This window comes from Podarcis muralis, chromosome 6 (genome assembly GCF_964188315.1).
Source record: "Podarcis muralis chromosome 6, rPodMur119.hap1.1, whole genome shotgun sequence".
Classification (NCBI taxonomy): domain Eukaryota; kingdom Metazoa; phylum Chordata; class Lepidosauria; order Squamata; family Lacertidae; genus Podarcis; species Podarcis muralis.
In genome coordinates, this window is record NC_135660.1 from 92,393,318 (window position 1) to 92,412,619 (window position 19,302).

Below are 19,302 nucleotides of genomic sequence, written 5' to 3' on the forward strand. Positions count from 1 at the left end.
ATGGAGTGAAAGTTGTCAGTCAGTGTAGCCTGTGTAGCCTTCCTAATGTTGCAGGCTGTGACATTAGAGCAGCTGAACTGGCACATCGAGAAAGCAATATGGTCTGAGAGGGAGAGGAGCGCAGACACAACCAACCAAGGCCCCCACATTGGAGACACCAGGTTCTGGCAGAGAGGGGGTAGCAGTTTGATTAGCCTGCCCAAACTACATCCCTTCCCTCCGACTTTTCCATATATTTCTTTTTTTATAATAATTTTTATTAGTTTTTTTTTACACACAGTTTAACATTGTTCAATTCACCTTCAACATAATAATTTCTTACATTTTGACTTCCATCCTTATGTCCGTGACGCTCCTATTGTAATCCTTTATCTGCTGCCATCACTACCATTTATTTTCTATTATATTGTGACTTACATAACAATCATTTATTTGTTCTCCTTCCCTCACCTATAGTTCAAATCCTAGTCGCAATTTCATTGGACTGTAATTTTTTCTAAAACAGCCTGAAAAGAATCATCACTCTTCGACAAAATGTTCATCTTTTGGATCTCTTATTTTTGCGGTCAGCTTCACCATCTCTGCATAGTTCGATAACTTTAAAATTCATTCTTCTTTAGTTTTAACTTCTCCTTCTTTCCACTTCTGCGTATATGAGATTCTGACTGCGGTCATAGCATGCATAAACAATTCAACCATCTTTTTTAGGACCTCTGCCCTTATAATCCCCCAAAGAAAAGCTCCAGGCGTCTGGGGAATCTTTTTAAATTCATTATGTATCATTTCCCAGAAGCCTGTTGCTTTTTTTACAAGTCCTCTTTTCCATTATCTTTCTTGAAATGACTAAAACTTCCTCAGCTACATTGACTTACTCAAACAAAAACAAAAAAAAACCATTCTTGAATCATGCAGCCACCGTGCTCCAAATAAGGTTTCTGTGTTTTGTTTTTACGACTTTGTTTTTCAGTTTTTAAAAATTCATATAACAAGCAACCCTCATATACCCCACCCCTCTAAAAACGTTTCATGCATACACAATGTAAATGTTAAGTTGTGGGTGAACATATCAGACGACACAGCGATTCTTCAAACAGCTCTTGTTTATTCACAGGCCAGAACAGAACTGAACTGAAGGGTTCGGCCAGCCTGCTTATATAGAGCTCCACTACAATGCAACAGTAACCATTTTCTGTGACTATCCAATCACTGAACGCCACTTTCAATCCCTTATTTGCATATGTGGACCTGAACTATCTACAGTATCCCCCTGCTGGCCCAGGGTGAGAACTTCAGTACATAACAGCAAAGAATACAGTCAAACATACAACAAGTTGGCAAATTGTTTAGAATTAATTTCATCGGCTAGGTGTCTCCTACTGTCCATCTTAAGATTGTCCCAAGGTGAGCCATGGCAAATAAAATGCCTCTGGCTTGCAAGGAAACGCTCCCTGGAGCTCTATGAGGATGTCCCCTCTGGGCTCTTGATAGAGTCTCCTCATGAGCCAGGGGGGTGCTCCCTGCTTCTGGGTTCCCAGCGCCGCACATGTGTGCAGTCACGCACAGGTGTGCTAGTGGGGAGTTGTCTGTGTGGGGTGTAACATAAGCAGTCAAATACAACATTTCCTGTTTGCCTCGAGTGGACATGCAGGAGAATGTTGGTTCAGCCAGTTGAACTTCCTGTTACACCTGGTCTGGAGCATCCTTCCTTTGCATGTGACCAGGTAGGTGGGCGTGACCCTTTCAGACCCCACAGAAGGTCCAGTCACGCAGCCATCTCCCTCTCTTGTTGCCTTTTCTTCTCTTGGACAGCAGCACAGGGATATACCCAAATGGGGTAAATCCACTCCTACTTGCCGTATTTTTCGCTCTATAGGACGCACTTTTTCCCCTCCAAAAATTAAGGGGAAATGTGTGTGCGTCCTATGGAGCGAATGCAGACTCCTTGGCTTCAGCGATAGCAACGCGAAGCCTCCGAAGCACACAAGGAGCGCTCCCTCCGCGCTCCTTGGCTTCGTGTTGCTTTCGCTGAAGCCTGGAGAGCGAGAGGGGTCTGTGCGCACCGACCCCTTTCGCTCTCCAGGCATCAGGGATAGCCGCCTGAAGGCCTTCGGAGTGCAGCGCAAGTTCCCGCTGTGTTCCGGAGGCTTCAGGTTCCTTTTGCTGATGCCGGGAGAGCAAGACTCTCCTGGCTTCAGCAGAGAGGGAGAACTGCGCAGCGCCCCTTCAGCGAAGCGGGAGGAGAAATGGAAGGGGCTCCGTTTCTCCTGCCGCTTCGCTGAAGGGGCGCTGAGCAGAGGGGGGGGGGAGAATTTTTTTCTCTTGTACTCCCCCTCTAAAACAAGGTGCGTCCTATGGTCGGGTGTGTCCTATAGAGTGAAAAATACAGTACTTGTAACTTCAAGGCTAAAGCCCGCCTTCAGGAATCACACTGTGCTCTGATGGTGAGTAAACTTCTTATTGTTACTAATGAACAAGACTGTTGTGTCTTTATTCTTTTAGGAGGGATTCAAAGGGGTCTTACCGGGAATAATATAACTTTAGAGATTCTAACGAATCTGCAACTAGCTTCCTGCTGCGTAAAAGGGGGGATGTACTCTGCTGTATGAATAAACCCACTAGCATGAGTTAGGAAGGATAGTATATAATCAATATATCCTCTCCTGCTACCCACAACATTCCCACAGTCTGTATATATATCTTTTTTTATTGGAAGTGTTTTGTAGCCTAGTTTTATGCCATTTGCACAATGGATTTTGGGGGCCACTAAGGATATTATATAACAGAAATATTAAAATTTTCCAAGCACATTCCAAGGTTCCAGTTTGAACTAATCTCCACACACACACACACACACACACACACACACACTTCAAATTCTTGCAGGACCACATTTGGTAATTGTTTGTTCCTGTATTGCAACTCCCTTTCTGAACACATCAACAGCTAGTATAACTGTAGATGCCATAACTATCATAAAAAGAAAAGCAAAAGACAGAAATTATTTGTTGTGAGTTTGGTTGAGGAGTTCGTCTGCATGATAGCCGAGTCCCTTCTCATTCCTGGACTCCTGGACTCAGCAAGTGTTGAAATCTAATGGAGGATCCCATTATTAAACTAGTCAGCCCAATTTCTTTGTGAGACAATGGCCTAAGTACAGTTGTTAGCATAAGTATAGAAGTTGATCTGTGCCAAAGTGCAATTGGGTGGGCTGCCTCCCTCACCTGGGTGGTACTTATAAATGCCATCTCCTACTCCTCAAAAGATTCCATCAATGGTGTCTCTGAAAAAAATTACACATCATTTGGGAAGACAGGTGAACTAATGCCAGTGTACTGGAAGAAGCAAAGAGCACCAGTGTCGAAGCAATGATTCTTCAACATCAACTTCGTTGGACTGGTCATGTTGTGTGGATGCCTGATGATCGTCTTCCAAAGCAACTACTCTACAGTGGTACCTCGGGTTACATACGCTTCAGGTTACATATGCTTCAGGTTACAGACTCCACTAACCCAGAAATAGTACCTCGGGTTAAGAACTTTGCTTCAGGATGAGAACAGAAATTGCGTGGCGACGGTGCAGTGGCAGCGGAAGGCCCCATTAGCTAAAGTGGTGCTTCAGGTTAAGAACAGTTTCAGGTTAAGAACGGACCTCTGGAACGAGGTAACCAGAGGTACCACTGTATTCCGAACTTAAAAATGGAAAATGTAATGCTGGTGGTCAACAAAGGAGGTTTAAAGACTCTCTCAAGGCAAATCTTTAAAAATGTAGTATAAACACTGACAACTGGGAAACACTGGCCTGCGAGCGCTCCAGTTGGAGAACAGCCTCTACCAAAGGTGTCATGGGCTTTGAAGACACTCGAACTCAGGACGCAAGGGAGAAACGTGCTAGGAGGAAGACACGCTTGGCAAATCCACACTGTGATCAACTCCTGCCTGGAAACCTATGCCCCAACTGTGGAAGGACGTGTGGATCCAGAATTAGCTTCCACAGTCACCTACGAACTCACTGTTAAGACCACGTTAATGGAAAACAATCTTACTCAGCTACGAGTGACCACCAAAGAAGAAAGAAGACTTTGAAGACAAAAGGCGGAGTGTGTGTGAGCTGAGCCAAAAGCAGGCAGAAGCTGGAAGTTATGTTGGAATTCAAAGCCATGGCAATGGGAGAAGCAAGACCTTTTCGGGAGTTAATGCTGTGAGCCGCTCCATCCTAGGCTCAGGTTGTAATGTACACAGTGTAAATAAACCATGTATCCTAAAGACACCACAGTCTCTGCTGTCCCACATTTCAAGGAAACCAAATCTTGGCTAAGTGCCTGGAACCCCTGCAATCTCGCACCGCTTGGAGACTGGGGTGGTGTGTGACAATATAGTTCCCTGTAGCAAAATCAAGGGTTTAAAATGCCTGTCTAGTCTCAATTCATTTCCCCCCCCAAAGTTGCTATGGTCATTTTCTGGGGGATTCTGTAAGGATGTGAAGTTGCCAAAAGATAAAACTAACTTATTTCTATACGCGACGACAGCGGCAATAATTTTGATTGCTAGCTATTGGAAAGAAGACAGCATCCCAAGAAAAAGAGAATGGTTGGGGAAACTTTGCGAGTACCTGGAACTAGCAAAACTGACGGATATAATAAGGAGAAAATCCAAAACCATGGTTATGAAGCAGTGGGAGTTCTTAAATGATTATTTACAAAAGCAGGGCTCGACTATAAAAATCTGGTTGTGTTTAGAATAATCTTGTGCGTAATATAAAAAATACAAAGTGAGACATTAAGGAAATCCAAAGGGAAAATATGAAGAACAGAGGACTTGGTGAACGGATTATTAAAAAAGCATGAGGCAAATGGTGGCAGTCTTTTAAAAAACAACAACACTTTTTAAGGTAGATAAGGATGGGAAACGGCTGTGTATAGTGAATACTTATCTACTTTTTAAAATTTTCACATATGATCCTTTTCTTTTACTTCTTTATTTTTTCTTTGTTTTTTTTTCTGATATCTTATCTTTCATTTCACTCCTTTATTGTGAATAACATTTTATAGAGGTATAAATAACTGTAAATTTGAAAAGAGGCAAAGTATTCTCTATTTCCCCCCACCCCTGGTTATATGTATTTTCTTTTGTTGTAAATATGTATGTTTTCTAATTTGTACTTAATAAAATATAAATTAATTTTTTAAAAAAGGATGTGAAGTTGCCATATATTGAGTCGAGCTATTGCCTATTCTGACTGGCAATAGCTCCCCGGGTTTTTAGCACCCGCTGCTAATGTAAGATGCTAGGGATTTAAGAACCTAAGGTGCATGCAAACCATGGCTTCTAGCTGATGTGGGCTGTTGTTATAGCTATTTTTTATTTCATTTGAACTTACCAGCAGCCTAACTTATCACGCACAGGAAACTCCATGTATTAGCCTTCTCTCCCTGCACATTATGAATTTTGCTACTTTCTTAATAGTTCAGATTATAGGATATGAATCAATAGCAGGGAGCACCAGGCTCTTGTCACTCAAACTATCCAATAGTGGACATCTTCATGGGAGGGGATTTGGCAGGAAGCAGAAGTCAATACTGAGCAAGCCAAGAGAATTCTCCATAAATGGGATCAATTGACTATGTATCTAAATCTAATATAGTATCCAGAAGAGGGGTGGGGGGGGGAGGCCTCATGTTGATAATGAAGGGGCTGTGGGCAAGTACCGTATTTTTTGCTCTATAAGACTCACTTTCCCCCTCCTAAAAAGTAAGGGGAAATGTGTGTGCGTCTTATGGAGCGAATGCAGGCTGCGCAGCTATCCCAGAAGCCAGAACAGCAAGAGGGATTGCTGCTTTCACTGCGCAGCGATCCCTCTTGCTGTTCTGGCTTCTGCAATTCAGAATATATTTTTTTCTTGTTTTCCTCCTCCAAAAACTAGGTGCGTCTTGTGGTCTGGTGCATCTTGTAGAGCGAAAAATACGGTACACGTTTTCATGCCGGAGTAAGAAAAGTTGTACCTGCTAAAATGCCCTCTTTGCACAACTAACAAAAAGATCGGCGTCTGTTGACCTTTGGTTACCTGGAAATCGGGGGGGGGGGGGAATCATGATTAGTAACCGCTTTTGCTAAATGTTGTTACTTACCCTTTTATCACTACTGCACATTTTCAAGTTCAGCTGACTAAAGGAACACCGTGGCTAGAGCTTTAGGCACACCTATTCAAGAGCAAGTCCCCCTTGTTGGTGCAATGTGAACAATGGGTTGAATTACACAGTGCTTGGTCTCGTGTCTTGAGTAGCACATCCCCCAAGTCTGGATGTTCTGAGATAAGGGTACCAGGTGCACTGGGTTACCATAGCAACAGAGCAAGGCATGACTCACTGAGTCATTCACATCCCCATTGGCTCAGGATGTAGAGACAGGTATAATAATCTTTAATTATGTCCTGTTGCATGTCTATGTCCTGACGCTGCACTGTTGGCTTGTCAGGGTCTGACTCTGAATCTGTGAGAGTCAGAGGACGAGGCTGTGGGTTTTACACAGCAGCATTAACTAGCAGGGTGATAGTGTTAGCAGATCTCTCTGTACATATGTATATTTACTTCAAAGTCCTGAGGAACTGTATATCGTGTTCAGTTTTTGCCTTGTGTCTGGAGGCAATAAACACTTTGTTACTTCATCACTTTGAACTGTGTGGGAGAGCAGTTTTCCCCTTAACTGGGGACTCTGGAAGAAGCTGTCTGCCGGGAGCAGGAAATCTCTGAAGTCTCTGCTGGGGCTCCGCATCCTTTGCTGACACATCACACCGGTTGAGGTGTGGTGAAGTATCAGCTGATTCTCACAAGTCACCAACACCCTGAACACACTGAGATTACCAAGTTAAGATGTACAGCTGAAAGGGTACGTTATGTGGGATGTGAAACACAGAGCAGTCAAATACAACATTCCTAGAGTGGACGTACAGTAAAAGGGGGTGTCTGGACCAGCCAGTTGGAACTTCCTGTTTCCTCCTCTGCATGTGCCCAGAGGTGGGTGTGACCTCACCTATGCAGGTAACAAAAGAACACAGGGGATGCAGCCAACTCTCTCTCTGACTCCATTCTTCGAAGAAGCAACATCTTCTTAGTCTGAGAGGCTTCCAGCCAAGAGAGGACAAAGGAACTATCTCCTTATGGGATAGATTCCAGGTGTATATATTTTGTAACCTAAGTCTGCCTTCTGGGATCCATCTGTGAACAGAATGTGTGTGAGTAAACTCTTTTATACAAGACCGTGTTGTGTCTAATCTTTTTAAGACGGAATAAAGGGGAATTACCAGGAAACTTATTTTAGAGGCGTAAACAAGCCTGGCAAAGACATTATCCACTGTGCAAGTTTAAAAAGGGGAATGTTACTCTGCTAAATTATAGAACTTGTTAACGCAAGTTGGGAAGGATATAATTAAACAATATATCCTCTCCTGCCTCCCTGAACATTCCCACACTTTACAGTTGCACTTTGATGGGCACTCACCAGCTACATCTTATGTGGAAATGGCAATGTTTTCTATTAGGGGTGGCTGGCTGCAGATAACTGTTGCACAGCATTGCCAAGGTCCATTGAGAACACACACACACACACACACACACACACACACACACACTTCTGCAAAAGGTGCAGGGAAATGTAGGATAATCACAAACTTTTATTTCCCCTGCAGTGAAAAGTGAAGGTTTTGGGGAAAGTGTGTATTGAGAACGAGCATTAAAATAAATAATATAAAATAAATATGGTTCTGTCAGTTTGGGGGAGTAAAAAAGAAGGTAGCTCTTCCTTCCTAAGGATTCCATTCCACCTATCCGAGGTCGAAGGTTCAGTACAGGTGAGAGGAAAGTGGCAAACTGGTTCTGCGGTGGAAAGCCACCAGCCCTAACAATAGTGAATAGTAGTTGGTTCACATGGAAATCTGTCGCAAGAGTAACCAGAAGAGTGCAGGGGAATAATAAAACGAGGAAAATCCTAAAATAAAAGGGCAGAAGCAGCTGAGTAACTTACAGGGTGATGAATTCACCATGTGGCTCAGGAGCACCCAATAAGTAGCATTACTGCAAAAAACCAAACAACAACAAAACCCACTAATCTTGATGAGATCTGAGTCTTAGAAGGAAAAGAGCCACCGCAGATAAAGGATTGGAGGTGGTAGCATGGCAGGGATCCCCTTGGCATTGCAGATGGTTGCCCACAGCTAAGGTAACACCAGAAAGGAGGTTTAAATTCCCGGTAGAATCCTTTTCCCGGACCAATGGGACACTGTGCAGCAAGTCAAATCATAAGAACCCAGCCCAAATCTATCCCTCTAAAGCTCTTTCTTCTGTGGGACCTGGGCTCCTCGGATGAAGGGTGCTATAGAAACATAATAAGTAAACACATTTGGGTGCTGCTATTATGAGCAGATAAAGAACATTTACCAGCCTCTCTTCTCTGCCTTGGCTCTCAGAGCGGCTACAGGGGAAAGTACTGGCTCTGCTGAAATGTGTTTTTGTGCTCTTGGGTGGGGGGTGGGCGGGGAGAGAAGGGGGGCAGTCAGTTTGGGCCTAGGAGTTGCTGAGGATACAAATGTGCGCGCACACACTTGAACTCAGGGGGGCCTACTTCTGAGTAGCCACGCAAAGGGTGGGATTCAGCTAAGGAGTCCTGTCAGCTGCTCAACGGGTCCTGCTGGGGCAGCAGCGCCCCCCTCTCCTTCCCCAAGCCCCCCCCCCCCGAAATTGGCTGCAGGGGGGCAGGAGAACCCCAGAACAGTGCACAGGGGAGGGGTATTATTATTGTTATTATTTTTATTATTATTGCCTTGGGCAAGATAAAGCGGCTAAGAAATTTAATAAATAATAAAATTTCAAGGCATGCCCCGCTTGGTTTCAATGCATTGATGTGTTTGTTTGTTTGTTTGTTTGTTTGTAGGTCGCTTTGGGTTGCTTAATGGGAGGCGGGTGGCGCTGTGGGTTAAACCACAGAGCCTAGGACTTGCCAATCAGAAGGTCGGCGGTTCGAATCCCTGCGACGGTGTGAGCTCCCGTTGCTCGGTCCCTGCTCCTGCCAACCAAGCAATTCGAAAGCACGTCAAAGTGCAAGTAGATAAATAGGTACCTCTCTGGCGGGAAGGTAAACGACGTTTCCGTGCGCTGCTCTGGTTTGCCAGAAGCGGCTTAGTCATGCTGGCCACATGACCCAGAAGCTGTAAGCCGGCTCCCTCGGCCAGTAAAGCGAGATGAGTGCTGCAACCCCAGAGTCGGCCACAACTGGACCCTGGTCAGGGGTCCCTTTACCTTTAAAGTCACAAACAAACAGTTCCTACCCAGCGCTGACGACATAGCACTTGGTGGAATTCCTCCTCCCATTATCCAGTCCTGTTGCCATCCTCCCTAACCAATGGCCACGCTGACCGGCCTGGGGCCGATGCAACTTTACAGTATATAGTTTTTTGTTCCCTAGCCAGCCGTGTCTGGATATGTCAGTAGCAGAATTCTGCGTTTTATTAGCGGAATTCTTTGCCTTCCTTCGGCCTTAGCCCTCTTGGTCCCCTAGCCCCGTCACGCGCTCCTCTTGCTCCCTCTGGCGGCCGAGCGCGCCCAGCGCAGACCCAGCCAGCTGCGCTCCCCTCCTTCTTCTCCCTCTCGCTCCGTTTCCATTCCCAGCCGTCGAGGCCGTCTGCGCGCAGCTGTAATTTCTCTGTCAGAAATCATAACTTCCTCGCTCCTCAAGTGTCAGCGGTGGCAGCAAGAGGCTGTCAAAAATGCTCAGCGGAGGAAGCAAACGAGAGGAAGGGGCTAATGGGATTAGAAAGAAGTCGTTTAATTCTGTCACCGAGCGCCAAGGAAGGACCGTCCGTCCCCAAAGGAAGGCCCTGTCACCTGAACGCCAGGAGCCAGCGGGGACCCCTCGCCCGCCCCCTCCGGCCCCGGGGCCAGCAGGACTAACGCTGCCCAGCCGGCCCCCTGCAAAACGCGGCGGGCTTTTGCGCCTCGCCGGCCGGAATCTTGCGCGCCGTCGAAAACGCGCTGGCAGCTGGAGGGCGCAGGAATGCAGCCCGCGAGAGACGTTTTCCCCCATTGCAATCTAAAAACAGCCGCACCTCGCAAGTCCAAAGGCTAACATTGCCAAATTGTGGGGATCGGGAAGGGAATGCAAAGTGCCCCCCTCGGCCTGGCTGCAAAACCTACTGACCTGGGTTGAACTCCGTCCTGCGCGCCTCCCGACGCGCCACAGAGCTGCGGAAGATAAGCCAAATATTTCTGGCTTTTAATAAATAGCTTAAATGACAAATCATTATTATTGATAATATGCATCATCTCGTTTGACTTCTAAATTACACCGGCTACTGAGAGGGAAAGCGGATTGTTTTTGTTTTTGGCGTGGTGGGTATAGGAATGGGGAATGAAAAAGCTCCCGAAACGCAGCTTGTTTTAAGGAGGGGGAACCCAAATATTGGCTAAGAAACTGATTACATATTTTATGTACACAAATAATGGCAGTATTGGTACATTTAAAAAAATACAACCACGACCGGTTTATTACACTTATTTAATCCCAACACATTATATTCGCTGTCTTTGGAAACTACCAAGAGAAGAACCTTTACACGCACACACGAATTATTGGAGAGGGGCCGGGGAATAAACGATGGGAAATAACGTCCACATAGAAAAAAGTCTACATGCGGAATATGTTTCTCTCCAAACCAGAAACGCTGGAAGTGTTGGGGAAGACGCGGCAGGCTTTGGGTTTATTTGAAAACTAGAAACATTAAAGGCAGCCGGATCCAGGTACGGTTAAGCGGCCTGCACAGTTGCAATGGGAAAGCGGAGCGCGCGCCTTGAAATCTTCCGGAAATCACAAGGGGCGGGGGACTAATAACTGCTTAACTTTGGCTGGATCGTGAGTGACCTAGATTATTTGCTTCTTCTGTCAACACCAACTAACTCTGGCGATGACTGCAGTGTTTTTTCTCTTTTTCTTTCTTTTTTTTTAAAAAAATGTTAAAAACAGTCGCTCAGGCAGAACAAAGTCGACTAAATCAATTCTTTATTGATTTAGATTTCCAGCAAAGTGCTTTCTATACCTTTTGGATCAATGTTTCCTGCGCACTTTATACACAAATTATAAAGTTAAAATTTGTATAACATCCAGAAATATACATAGTTGAATGATGTTACAAAAAAGCTTGTCTCTTTCTCCCTCTTTTTTTTTTAAACGCATTTCCGGTAAGACAGCAACCTCGGTTTTCAATTTTTAAACTCCCTCCTCCCAGTTCCTCGTCCTTTTTTTAAAAACAGCAACGCTGAAGTGCGTAAAAGCGCGGCGTCCCGAGGGCGGAGAGCGCCTCATTTCTTCGACGGCGCCTGGAAGGGACGCCGCGCCCCAATTCACCCTGAGAGTCTGCGAGGCAGAGGCATCTCGAACAGGGAGCGGTGGAGGAGGAGAAAGGGGACCCGGGCAAAGACGGGGCAGCGCGCATTATTTACATGGAGAGACCGAGGCGGCCTCCTTCGGCCTCTGCTCAGTTTGTCCCGCAGCTCAGAGCAACGCGACGGCTGCCCGCAGGCGAGAATCGTCCGTGGACCAGGCGCCAGGGCCCCTATCCTCTTCGCTCCGTCGGGCGGACGCGGGGACCGTAGGAGGCCGACCCCGCGCAAGTCTCCTGCTCCGCAAGGGCTGGTGGCAGCGGCGGGGGCCCCGTCGGTCCCTCAGAGGTGCGGCGTGTAGAAGGCGGGTGCGCCGTAGGTTTGCGAGCCCAGCACGAAGGGCGAGAGGACGGCGGGGCTGGGCAGGAAGGGCAGCTGGGCTGCGCACACCAGCCCGCCAGCCGGGTGACTGCCGTAGGCGCCTGGCGGGCCGTGCATGGCCAGGCCGTGGCCCCCCATGGGGGGCGAATGGCTGAGGGGGCTGAGCGCGCCGGGCAAGCCTCCACCGCCGCCCCCCACGCCGCCGCCGCCGCCCGTCGGGGCGCTGGTGTCTGCGCCGGGGTTCTGCTTCTTCCACTTGGTGCGCCGGTTCTGGAACCAGATCTTGACCTGCGTCTCGGTGAGGCTGAGGGACAGCGCCAAGTTGAGTCGCTCGCACACCGACAGGTACCTCGTGGCCTTGAACTTGTTCTCCAGAGCCACCAACTGCTCGTACGTGAACGCTGTCCGCGCCCTGCGGGGCTTGCCCGACTTGGAATCCGAGCCCGGGCGCTTGCGCTTGGCTTTGCCCGACGGCGCGGACGCCGCCGACGCTGCTTGCTGGCCCTGCGCCTGAGCCTGAGGCTGCGGCGGCTGCCCTCCGGAGGCGCCTCCGGGCTGCTGAGGCGGCGGGGGCGGCGGGTGAGCCCCGAGGTCGTCCGCTGCGAGGCTGCCGCCGCCTCCCGCCTCGAGGGCGCCCCCCTCGCTGTGGCTGCTGCTCTCCTCGCTGCACAGCTCCTCTTCTTCCTCGTCCTCTTCCTCCTCGTCCTCCTCCTCGTCGGGGGCTTCGCTGCCCGCGCAGGGGCTCCTCCGCTTGCTCGGATCCAGCTCGGGGTCCTCGCTCCGGTACAGCTCGCCGGGCTCTGCACACACAAGCGAAAGAGAGTGAGCCCGGTGGGCTCCTGCGGCCGTCCTCGCCCCCACCCCTCCACGCGCAAAGCGCACATACAGCCCCTCCTGGGCCCGGGGTGGCCGGCGCAGAGCCGGGGTGGCCGGACAACAGCGCCAGGCGCAGCCCGTCGAAAACGGGAAAGGAGGAGACATTCCTTTGCCAGCCATTCCGTCTTGGGCACATTTCGCCACCCGCACAACCGAAGTCTCTCGGTTCTAGTTTGCTCACCCTATCTCTCCTCCCATAAGTGCCTCAGACTACAGCTCTGCAAACATACGTGGATCTGCGGTTCTGCCCTAGTAGGGGTCAGAAATGTGTCGTTCAAAAGCGAGGCGCGTCTACTTAGCCACTTTTTCATTATTAGTGATCCTGATGTCCGCACCGGGGAGGGGCCCGTCTCTCCTTCCCTTATCTTAATACTCCAGATTCCCACTTTTCATTTAAAAGAGAAAGTTTCTAGTAGCCATTCTAATTCGTTTCGTGAGAAACTTGCCTCCCTGCCCGGCCTGCTCTCGGTGCTTTAAGAATTAAGTTGTATCAGGGACCGAGATCTAGAAAAGCAGAGCGAGCCAATGAAACAAACAGAAGGCGAGACTCTTGGTCTTTTATAAAACCTTTTCTGCTAGTCTTCGCTGGCAGGAAAAAAAAAAGATTGCTGCCCCACAGGAAAACAATTCGGGGGTCTGGAGTTTTGGTTTAGCTTTAATTAGGGTAGTATTGTTTACTGATAAATTTATTCATAATAAAAGCGTGTCAGCCAAGGTAACAGCCAAGACGGGAGCTCATAATGTTTCTAACTTGGGTCTTATTTCATACCCAAAAAAATGTGATTTTCTTCATCCTGTCAATACCAATGCGCATAAAATCCTCCATGTTTTTGCCATATTGCAGGGGACAGGAGGGTGCCTAAGAAATTGAGGGGTCTCGCCAGCGCTGCAAAGTAACCTAGTGTCATTATACCCGTTTTGCTGAAGTACTTTAGGACAGCCCTAAAGTATAGCTCAATGTTGTTAACCTGGTATTTGGGTCGTGTGCTTTTGTTGTGTTTTGTTTTAAAGATAAATGCAGCGGGCTGTGAAGTTGATTGTCAGAGCAATGCAATTAATAAAAGCTGGGAGGAAATAAACGGAGTCAGGGAAATAATTCAGGTGGTCAGTGGTGAAAACGGACAGAGAGTGGTCTGGACCTGTAGGTGGGCAGCAGATCTGGAGCACCAGCTTCTCAGAGACCAGGTCTGTCCAGGCGTCACCGCTGAAGACCTGCTCTCTGATGCAAGTTAGCTTTGTCTATATATTTTTAGTTTTTACTTCCTTCGCCCCCCTCAGAAAAATCACTGTGAATGCCCCCTTTACGCAAAGCAAGGAATGGTTAGTTGGTTGGTTGGAAGTCACTTTGGGTTACCTTGGGCAAGATAAAACTACTTCAAAATTATTATTATTATTATTATTATTATTATTATTATTATTATTATTATTATTATTATTCCCACCCTCTACACTCCTTACTCCCACTCCTTGTCCGCAACTTGCGGCCTTGAAAGTTCAGGGAGCGGCAGATGAAGAAGCAGAAGCGGGGCCCGGGTGTGAGGTCAGCTCGTCCAAGCCATCGGAGGGGCGAAACTTGAGCGCGGCAGAGGCCTTTGGACGCGGCCTGAAGGTGGGTGGCGTCGCCTTTGAGCCCCGGGACCTATTTGTTGAATGCTCTGCCGCTGCGATTTAGGATAATGCTGGCGGGGAGAGGGAGGGGGCTGGCGGGGGGGCGACACCAGGAGCTTCCTCCTTCGCGGCAGGCCGCCAGGCGATGGTCGCCTCTGTTGTTTTGGGGGTCTGATCGCGCGCCTCCAGAGCCATCCAGGGGGCCCGGGAGCGGGGGCCTGCGAGTCGCGCTGGGAAGCGCCCAGAAGGCCCCCAGAAGGGGAGCCCAGGCCCAGGGGGAGGTTTCACTCCCCTGCTTTGAACCGCCAAACCACAAAACTCCGGGTCCCCCTTAAGTACCCAAAGCGCGCGTTCCCTGGCATGGCTTGGAGACGGGACGCCTGGGGTGACTTCCTAGGCTGCTGGCATCCCGCACTATAGGCTTCAGATTATCAGTCGACGGAAAGAAGACGTTGTTTTGGCTTCCTAAAAGTACTGCACTGCCAGAAACGCGTGGACTCAACTTGGAGGACAAAACTTCAACTAAATAATAATATTTTTAATTTTTTAAAAAAGCTTAATGCTTAAAAAAATAATAAGTACGATCTCATTGGCCAAAGGATCGGCGCCCTTCGCTTGCTGCCTTGCAGCCTGCGCAAATCGAAGCCGGAGAAGGCGGGAGCGGACCGCGGGGGAAGCCCGAAGAAACGCTTCTCTCCAGCCAGCTGAGCTGGGCGAATGGCGGGCACTCGGTCCCGCAACACCCAGATTTCGTGGAAATAACGGCCCCCTCATTCCCTACTGGAAAGGACTTGTTGAAGGCAGGCAGAACACATGCAGTTTATGGCCTGGTTTTTAAAAAGCTGGTTGTTGTTCTTTGTTTTATTAAAAAAAGGTCAGAAAGTGCCCTTGATCCGAATGGAGCCGGAGAAGCAAGCCGTACGTCGCTCACTTCCCATCAAAGCTTTGTCTGTCCGTTATTTGCTTATTCGGTTTTTTTTTTTTGGTTTTTTTTTGTTTTTTTGTTTTTTTTTTTGGTTATCCCCTGGAAGAAGGATTTAATTGGACCAAATACTTGTATCGATTGCTAGAGCAGATCCAAACTTAATTAAACCAATTCTGTGTAATGTACAAAGCAGTTAGCGGTCACTTAATTTGTTTGGGGTTATATATTAATCGCCAATTAATGGGACTCGGGCGAGAGTCGGGCTCTTGCCGGTGCCCCCAGACCTCCCCAGTGTTTTGCTTTCGCCGACGAGGCAAATGAGCGAAGAAGAAAATCTCACTTTCCGAAAGCGAGCAGCTCCCGGGTGGCAAAACGCGGCCTGGGGATGGTTTGTTTGTTTGGTTTTAAAAGCCTTAAATCGCCAAGACCCCCCAAACTTCTCAGGGAAGTTCGCGCACTTAAATTATTGGAGGAAACATGAAATCGAGGATACAAGGCTTGGGCGTAAAATATACAGATTTCCCTCCTGTGCAATATCGACCTCCTTTAAACCAGAACTAATTGTACAGCGGATCTCAAATTTGGCTCGGTCTAAACGAATTTATAGAGAAATTGTTTTAACGCGGGCTGTTTGCTGGACCCTCGCCGGACAAAAGAAACCGGAACCTCATTTCTGAAGTGGGGAGTTGTCGGACAATCGAGCTTTCCCAAGCTTGGCTTGTCGCCTCCCCGGGGAAAGGTGCAGAAACTCCGGCGCGCGATCGGGAAATTTGAAGCTCAGTGAAAGTTTAGGCAAACTGGTTTGGTTTTGCAAAGCCTCTGGATGAGCGCGGCATTTCTTGCGCGGGGGCAATTCCTTGCTACAAAGCTGTATCCTTTCGGGGCGCTTCGGTAGGAGGCTTTCCGACTGCGCCCCAAAGTTTTGCCTAGAAGAAAAGTGCGAGCGCAGCAGTCTCGCCGATCGAGGTCTCCAAACTCCTCGAAGTCCCTCTCCTGCCCCACCACGCCCTTAGGATCCGGCCCCAGGAGTGGGGTCCAGACGGGCCCTGGCACTGGGAGGAGGAGAGCTGGGCCTCCGCGCCTCCTGGCCAGGACTGTTTGGGACACCCGCGGCCCCGAGGACCTCTCTGGGCTCCCTGAGCAAGCGGCTGGAAGCCGGAGTGTCCCGGAGCGCGGGGCCCAAGAGTAGACGCAGGCCTTGGAGGCTGGATGCGAACCGCGGGGCATGGAGTTGCGCGCCTGCTGACTTTGCGCAGGCCTCCGGCGGCTCGCGTTTCCCGGGGATGTGGCCGGCTCTGCTTCTTCCAGCACCCCGGGCCCCCCTGGTCCCACGCAGGGGTGTCCCAGCCCAAGGAACCGGAGGGGAGCAAGGGCGAGGGAGGGGGCGTCGGGAGCCTAGCAGGGACCCGGGGAGGCAAAAGCAATCTGGCGCCCGGGTCGAACGCCCTTCCCGGTCGATAGGCAGCCCTAATAAGTGTAATAGGTTTTAATCGAGTAATTATCCGAATTTTGACCCTATAATTTAGATGTTAGGCGAGAGTTTGCAAGGTGCTTGAAAGAGATATGCACAATTCGATAATAGGATATCGACCCGCTCAGTCCTACACGCCACTCTGGGGCGATTTCCCCCATTATGCAGCCTCTTTACGCTGCTAAGCACATTTTACTTTAAATGTAATCGAAGGAATTTAATTGTTTTTCCAGAGATAACCAGCATTTTGTCACAATTAGTCTGATTTGTCCTTAAAAAAAGCTAAAGAGGGTGGGAGAGAGAGAAAATTGAATCTGTCGCCGGGAGCAAAAAGCCAGGTCTGTGCTTGTGTGTGTGTGTATTTTTTTTTTAAAAAGAACATCCCTGGACCTTAAAGGCACATTTTACCCCGAAAAAAGGTTAACCTGGGGGACCAGAACCCGCGCGGGAACCGCGGCGGTTGCGGTTCTGAAGCAATTGGAGGGCTCTGGCAGGCTTCCCGCTAACGCCAGCCGCTCTCCAGTGGCCCAGGCGGTTGTCGCGGGTGCCTCCCCCTCAAACTTGGGACTTGGCTGCACGGTGCCATCTCTTGGGAACCTAGCCGGTCCCCTGGAGTTGCAGGATACTGCCTGGCTTGTCCGTTCCCTTCAAGCCTGAGTCCAAGAAAGCAGCGCGCAGAGTCTGCCCTGGCCTTAAAGCTGAGGAGCGCACAAAGCAGGCATCTTCCAGCGCTGGAGCGCCGGCCCGGGCCCCTTCCTCTCCGGCAAGAGAGATTCTCCAGGCCGAGGAAGGAGGCTTCTTCCTCCTTTCCCAGGCTCCCTCTCCCTCTGCCTAGCATGGGAAGCTGGAGGGCGAGTCCCCCACTTGGTGGCATTGCCTGGCATAAAACTTTGGGCGCGACTGACCGGGAAGAGGTCCGCCAAGCCGTCCCTTCCCCTCTCTGCAGAGGGCCTCGGGGTCTTGCCCGCTCTCCTGAGCGCCTCTGCTCCCCTTGGCTGGCCCGCGACAACAGAGGAACGCCTCCTGCGCGGAGACAGAAGAGGCGGACAAGCCAACGCAGGCGACTAGACGGGACCCACCGGGGTCCTCCCTGGCTGCTGCTGCTGCGGGGTCGGGGTTGCCAGGAAGGCGGCGAGGGCGGCCCGTGGTACTTACTGCGCAGGTCGGCCGCGGACTTTCTCCTGGCTGCCTGGAAGTCGTCAGCCAGAGCCTTGGCATCCGCGCCCGCCTCGTCCAGTTTCTCCTCGCTCACCAGCGTGTACTCTCCGCCGGCCGCGGCTTTGTAGAGCACGGCGCAGTGCCTGCGGCTCTTGCTGTTGAATTTGTTGGGGTCCAGGATGTCCAGCACGGAGAAGGAGGTGGTTCTGTGCACCACGGGCAAGGCGCCGCCCGCCCCTTCGGGCCCGGCCGTATTGTTGGCGTTCTCGCTGCCCTGCCTGTCCCTGCTGACGGGGCACGAGTAGACCGGCGGCAGGTCGCTGCTGGGCGTCAGGCGCTGCTCCGCCGGCCCGTCCATGCTGTCCCCCCTCGGCCAGCTGCACGACCCGGGCTCCCCCAAGAGGCACTCCGGAGGGCTCGCTGCCGCCGCCACCGCCACCGCCGCCGCCGCTGCAGCCGGAATAGAGACGTCACCCACCTGAGCCTTGTCTCGCCTCACGTTCATGACTCCTCACAGAGCAGCCCTCCCCCCCTCCACCGCCCTCCCCCTCCGGATGACTTCCTTCTGCAAACTTCGCCTGGAAACACCCCCTCCGGAGGAGGAGGAGGAGGAGGAACTTGGCAGAGAAAGCGAGGCGCGGAGAGTGTGCGCGCGCGTCTGTGCGCTCCGCTCCAAAAGGTCCCTGCGCTGCTGCGGCTTCCGACCCCCGCCCCTCCTCTCTGGGGGGCAGCCTAGACATTTATCCCACCCTCCTTTCCCGCAGGAGGGGGGGCGGCTTCGTTATGCATTCATATTTAGCACCCGGTGGTAATTGGCTGCAAATTAATCCCTTGCCCAGAACGGCCAGCAACCTTCGTCCCAGAGGAGCGCGCAGGAGGGTGGAGAGGGGGCGGCCGGGAGGGTGAAGGATAGCGGGGCTGCCAGAGATATACTTCGCTGTCAGCTCGGTTTCAGCGCCCTCCACTCATCTGGAAAGCATCTAAATAGCCTTATTTGGCGAGGTGGGAGGAGAAGGAGGCGCTCGCTTTGAAATAATTGCGGGATCCGCCGGAACGCCGCGCTTGGGCTCAGCGGCTGGAGAGGCTGCTTTCCACCCCGAGGCGCAAATGGCGCGCAAAAGTCACTCGCCCCCAGTCCCACGGTGGGTCTTTACCATCGCCGCCCTCCAGATCCGCCCATAAGTAGCAGCACTTGCTCACGAACAAGGACACACTGACGTTCAGAAGAACCACAGATACGTGAAGAGCTCGGGACCTTTTCACAGGAGGGTGGAGGGACGCCAAACGGATTATCCGGCCCTCTTAGCGCAAGGAAACCCCTCGAATTCCACATTCAGGTTCCCCTCCTGACCCTGTTCTGGAATTAGTGAGAGAGGAAATTGCCCAGGAGCAGAGAGCCCGAACCAGATAGACCTGGGATGCCAAGACCTCCTGCAGAGCAGTGTGGGGAGGGCGGCGGGATTAGAACTCCCCACCCAATAATTTGCACTGGAACATACAATAAAAAGAACAGGACTTTTC

The 19,302-nt window shown here is 50.3% G+C and overlaps 1 protein-coding gene across 1 annotated transcript; it reads right to left on the reverse strand.

Annotated features, from left to right (window-relative positions):
- Window positions 1–10,532: 10,532 nt before the first annotated feature.
- Window positions 10,533–18,238, reverse strand: NKX1-1 (NK1 homeobox 1). Its single transcript, XM_028728439.2, has 2 exons — window positions 17,779–18,238; window positions 10,533–12,543 (listed from the first exon to the last, which is right to left on the reverse strand). The coding sequence occupies exons 1-2, from the start codon at window positions 18,137–18,139 to the stop codon at window positions 11,705–11,707; spliced, it is 1,200 nt and encodes a 399-aa protein (XP_028584272.1). The 5' UTR covers window positions 18,140–18,238; the 3' UTR covers window positions 10,533–11,704.
- Between the last annotated feature and the right edge of the window lie 1,064 nt (window positions 18,239–19,302).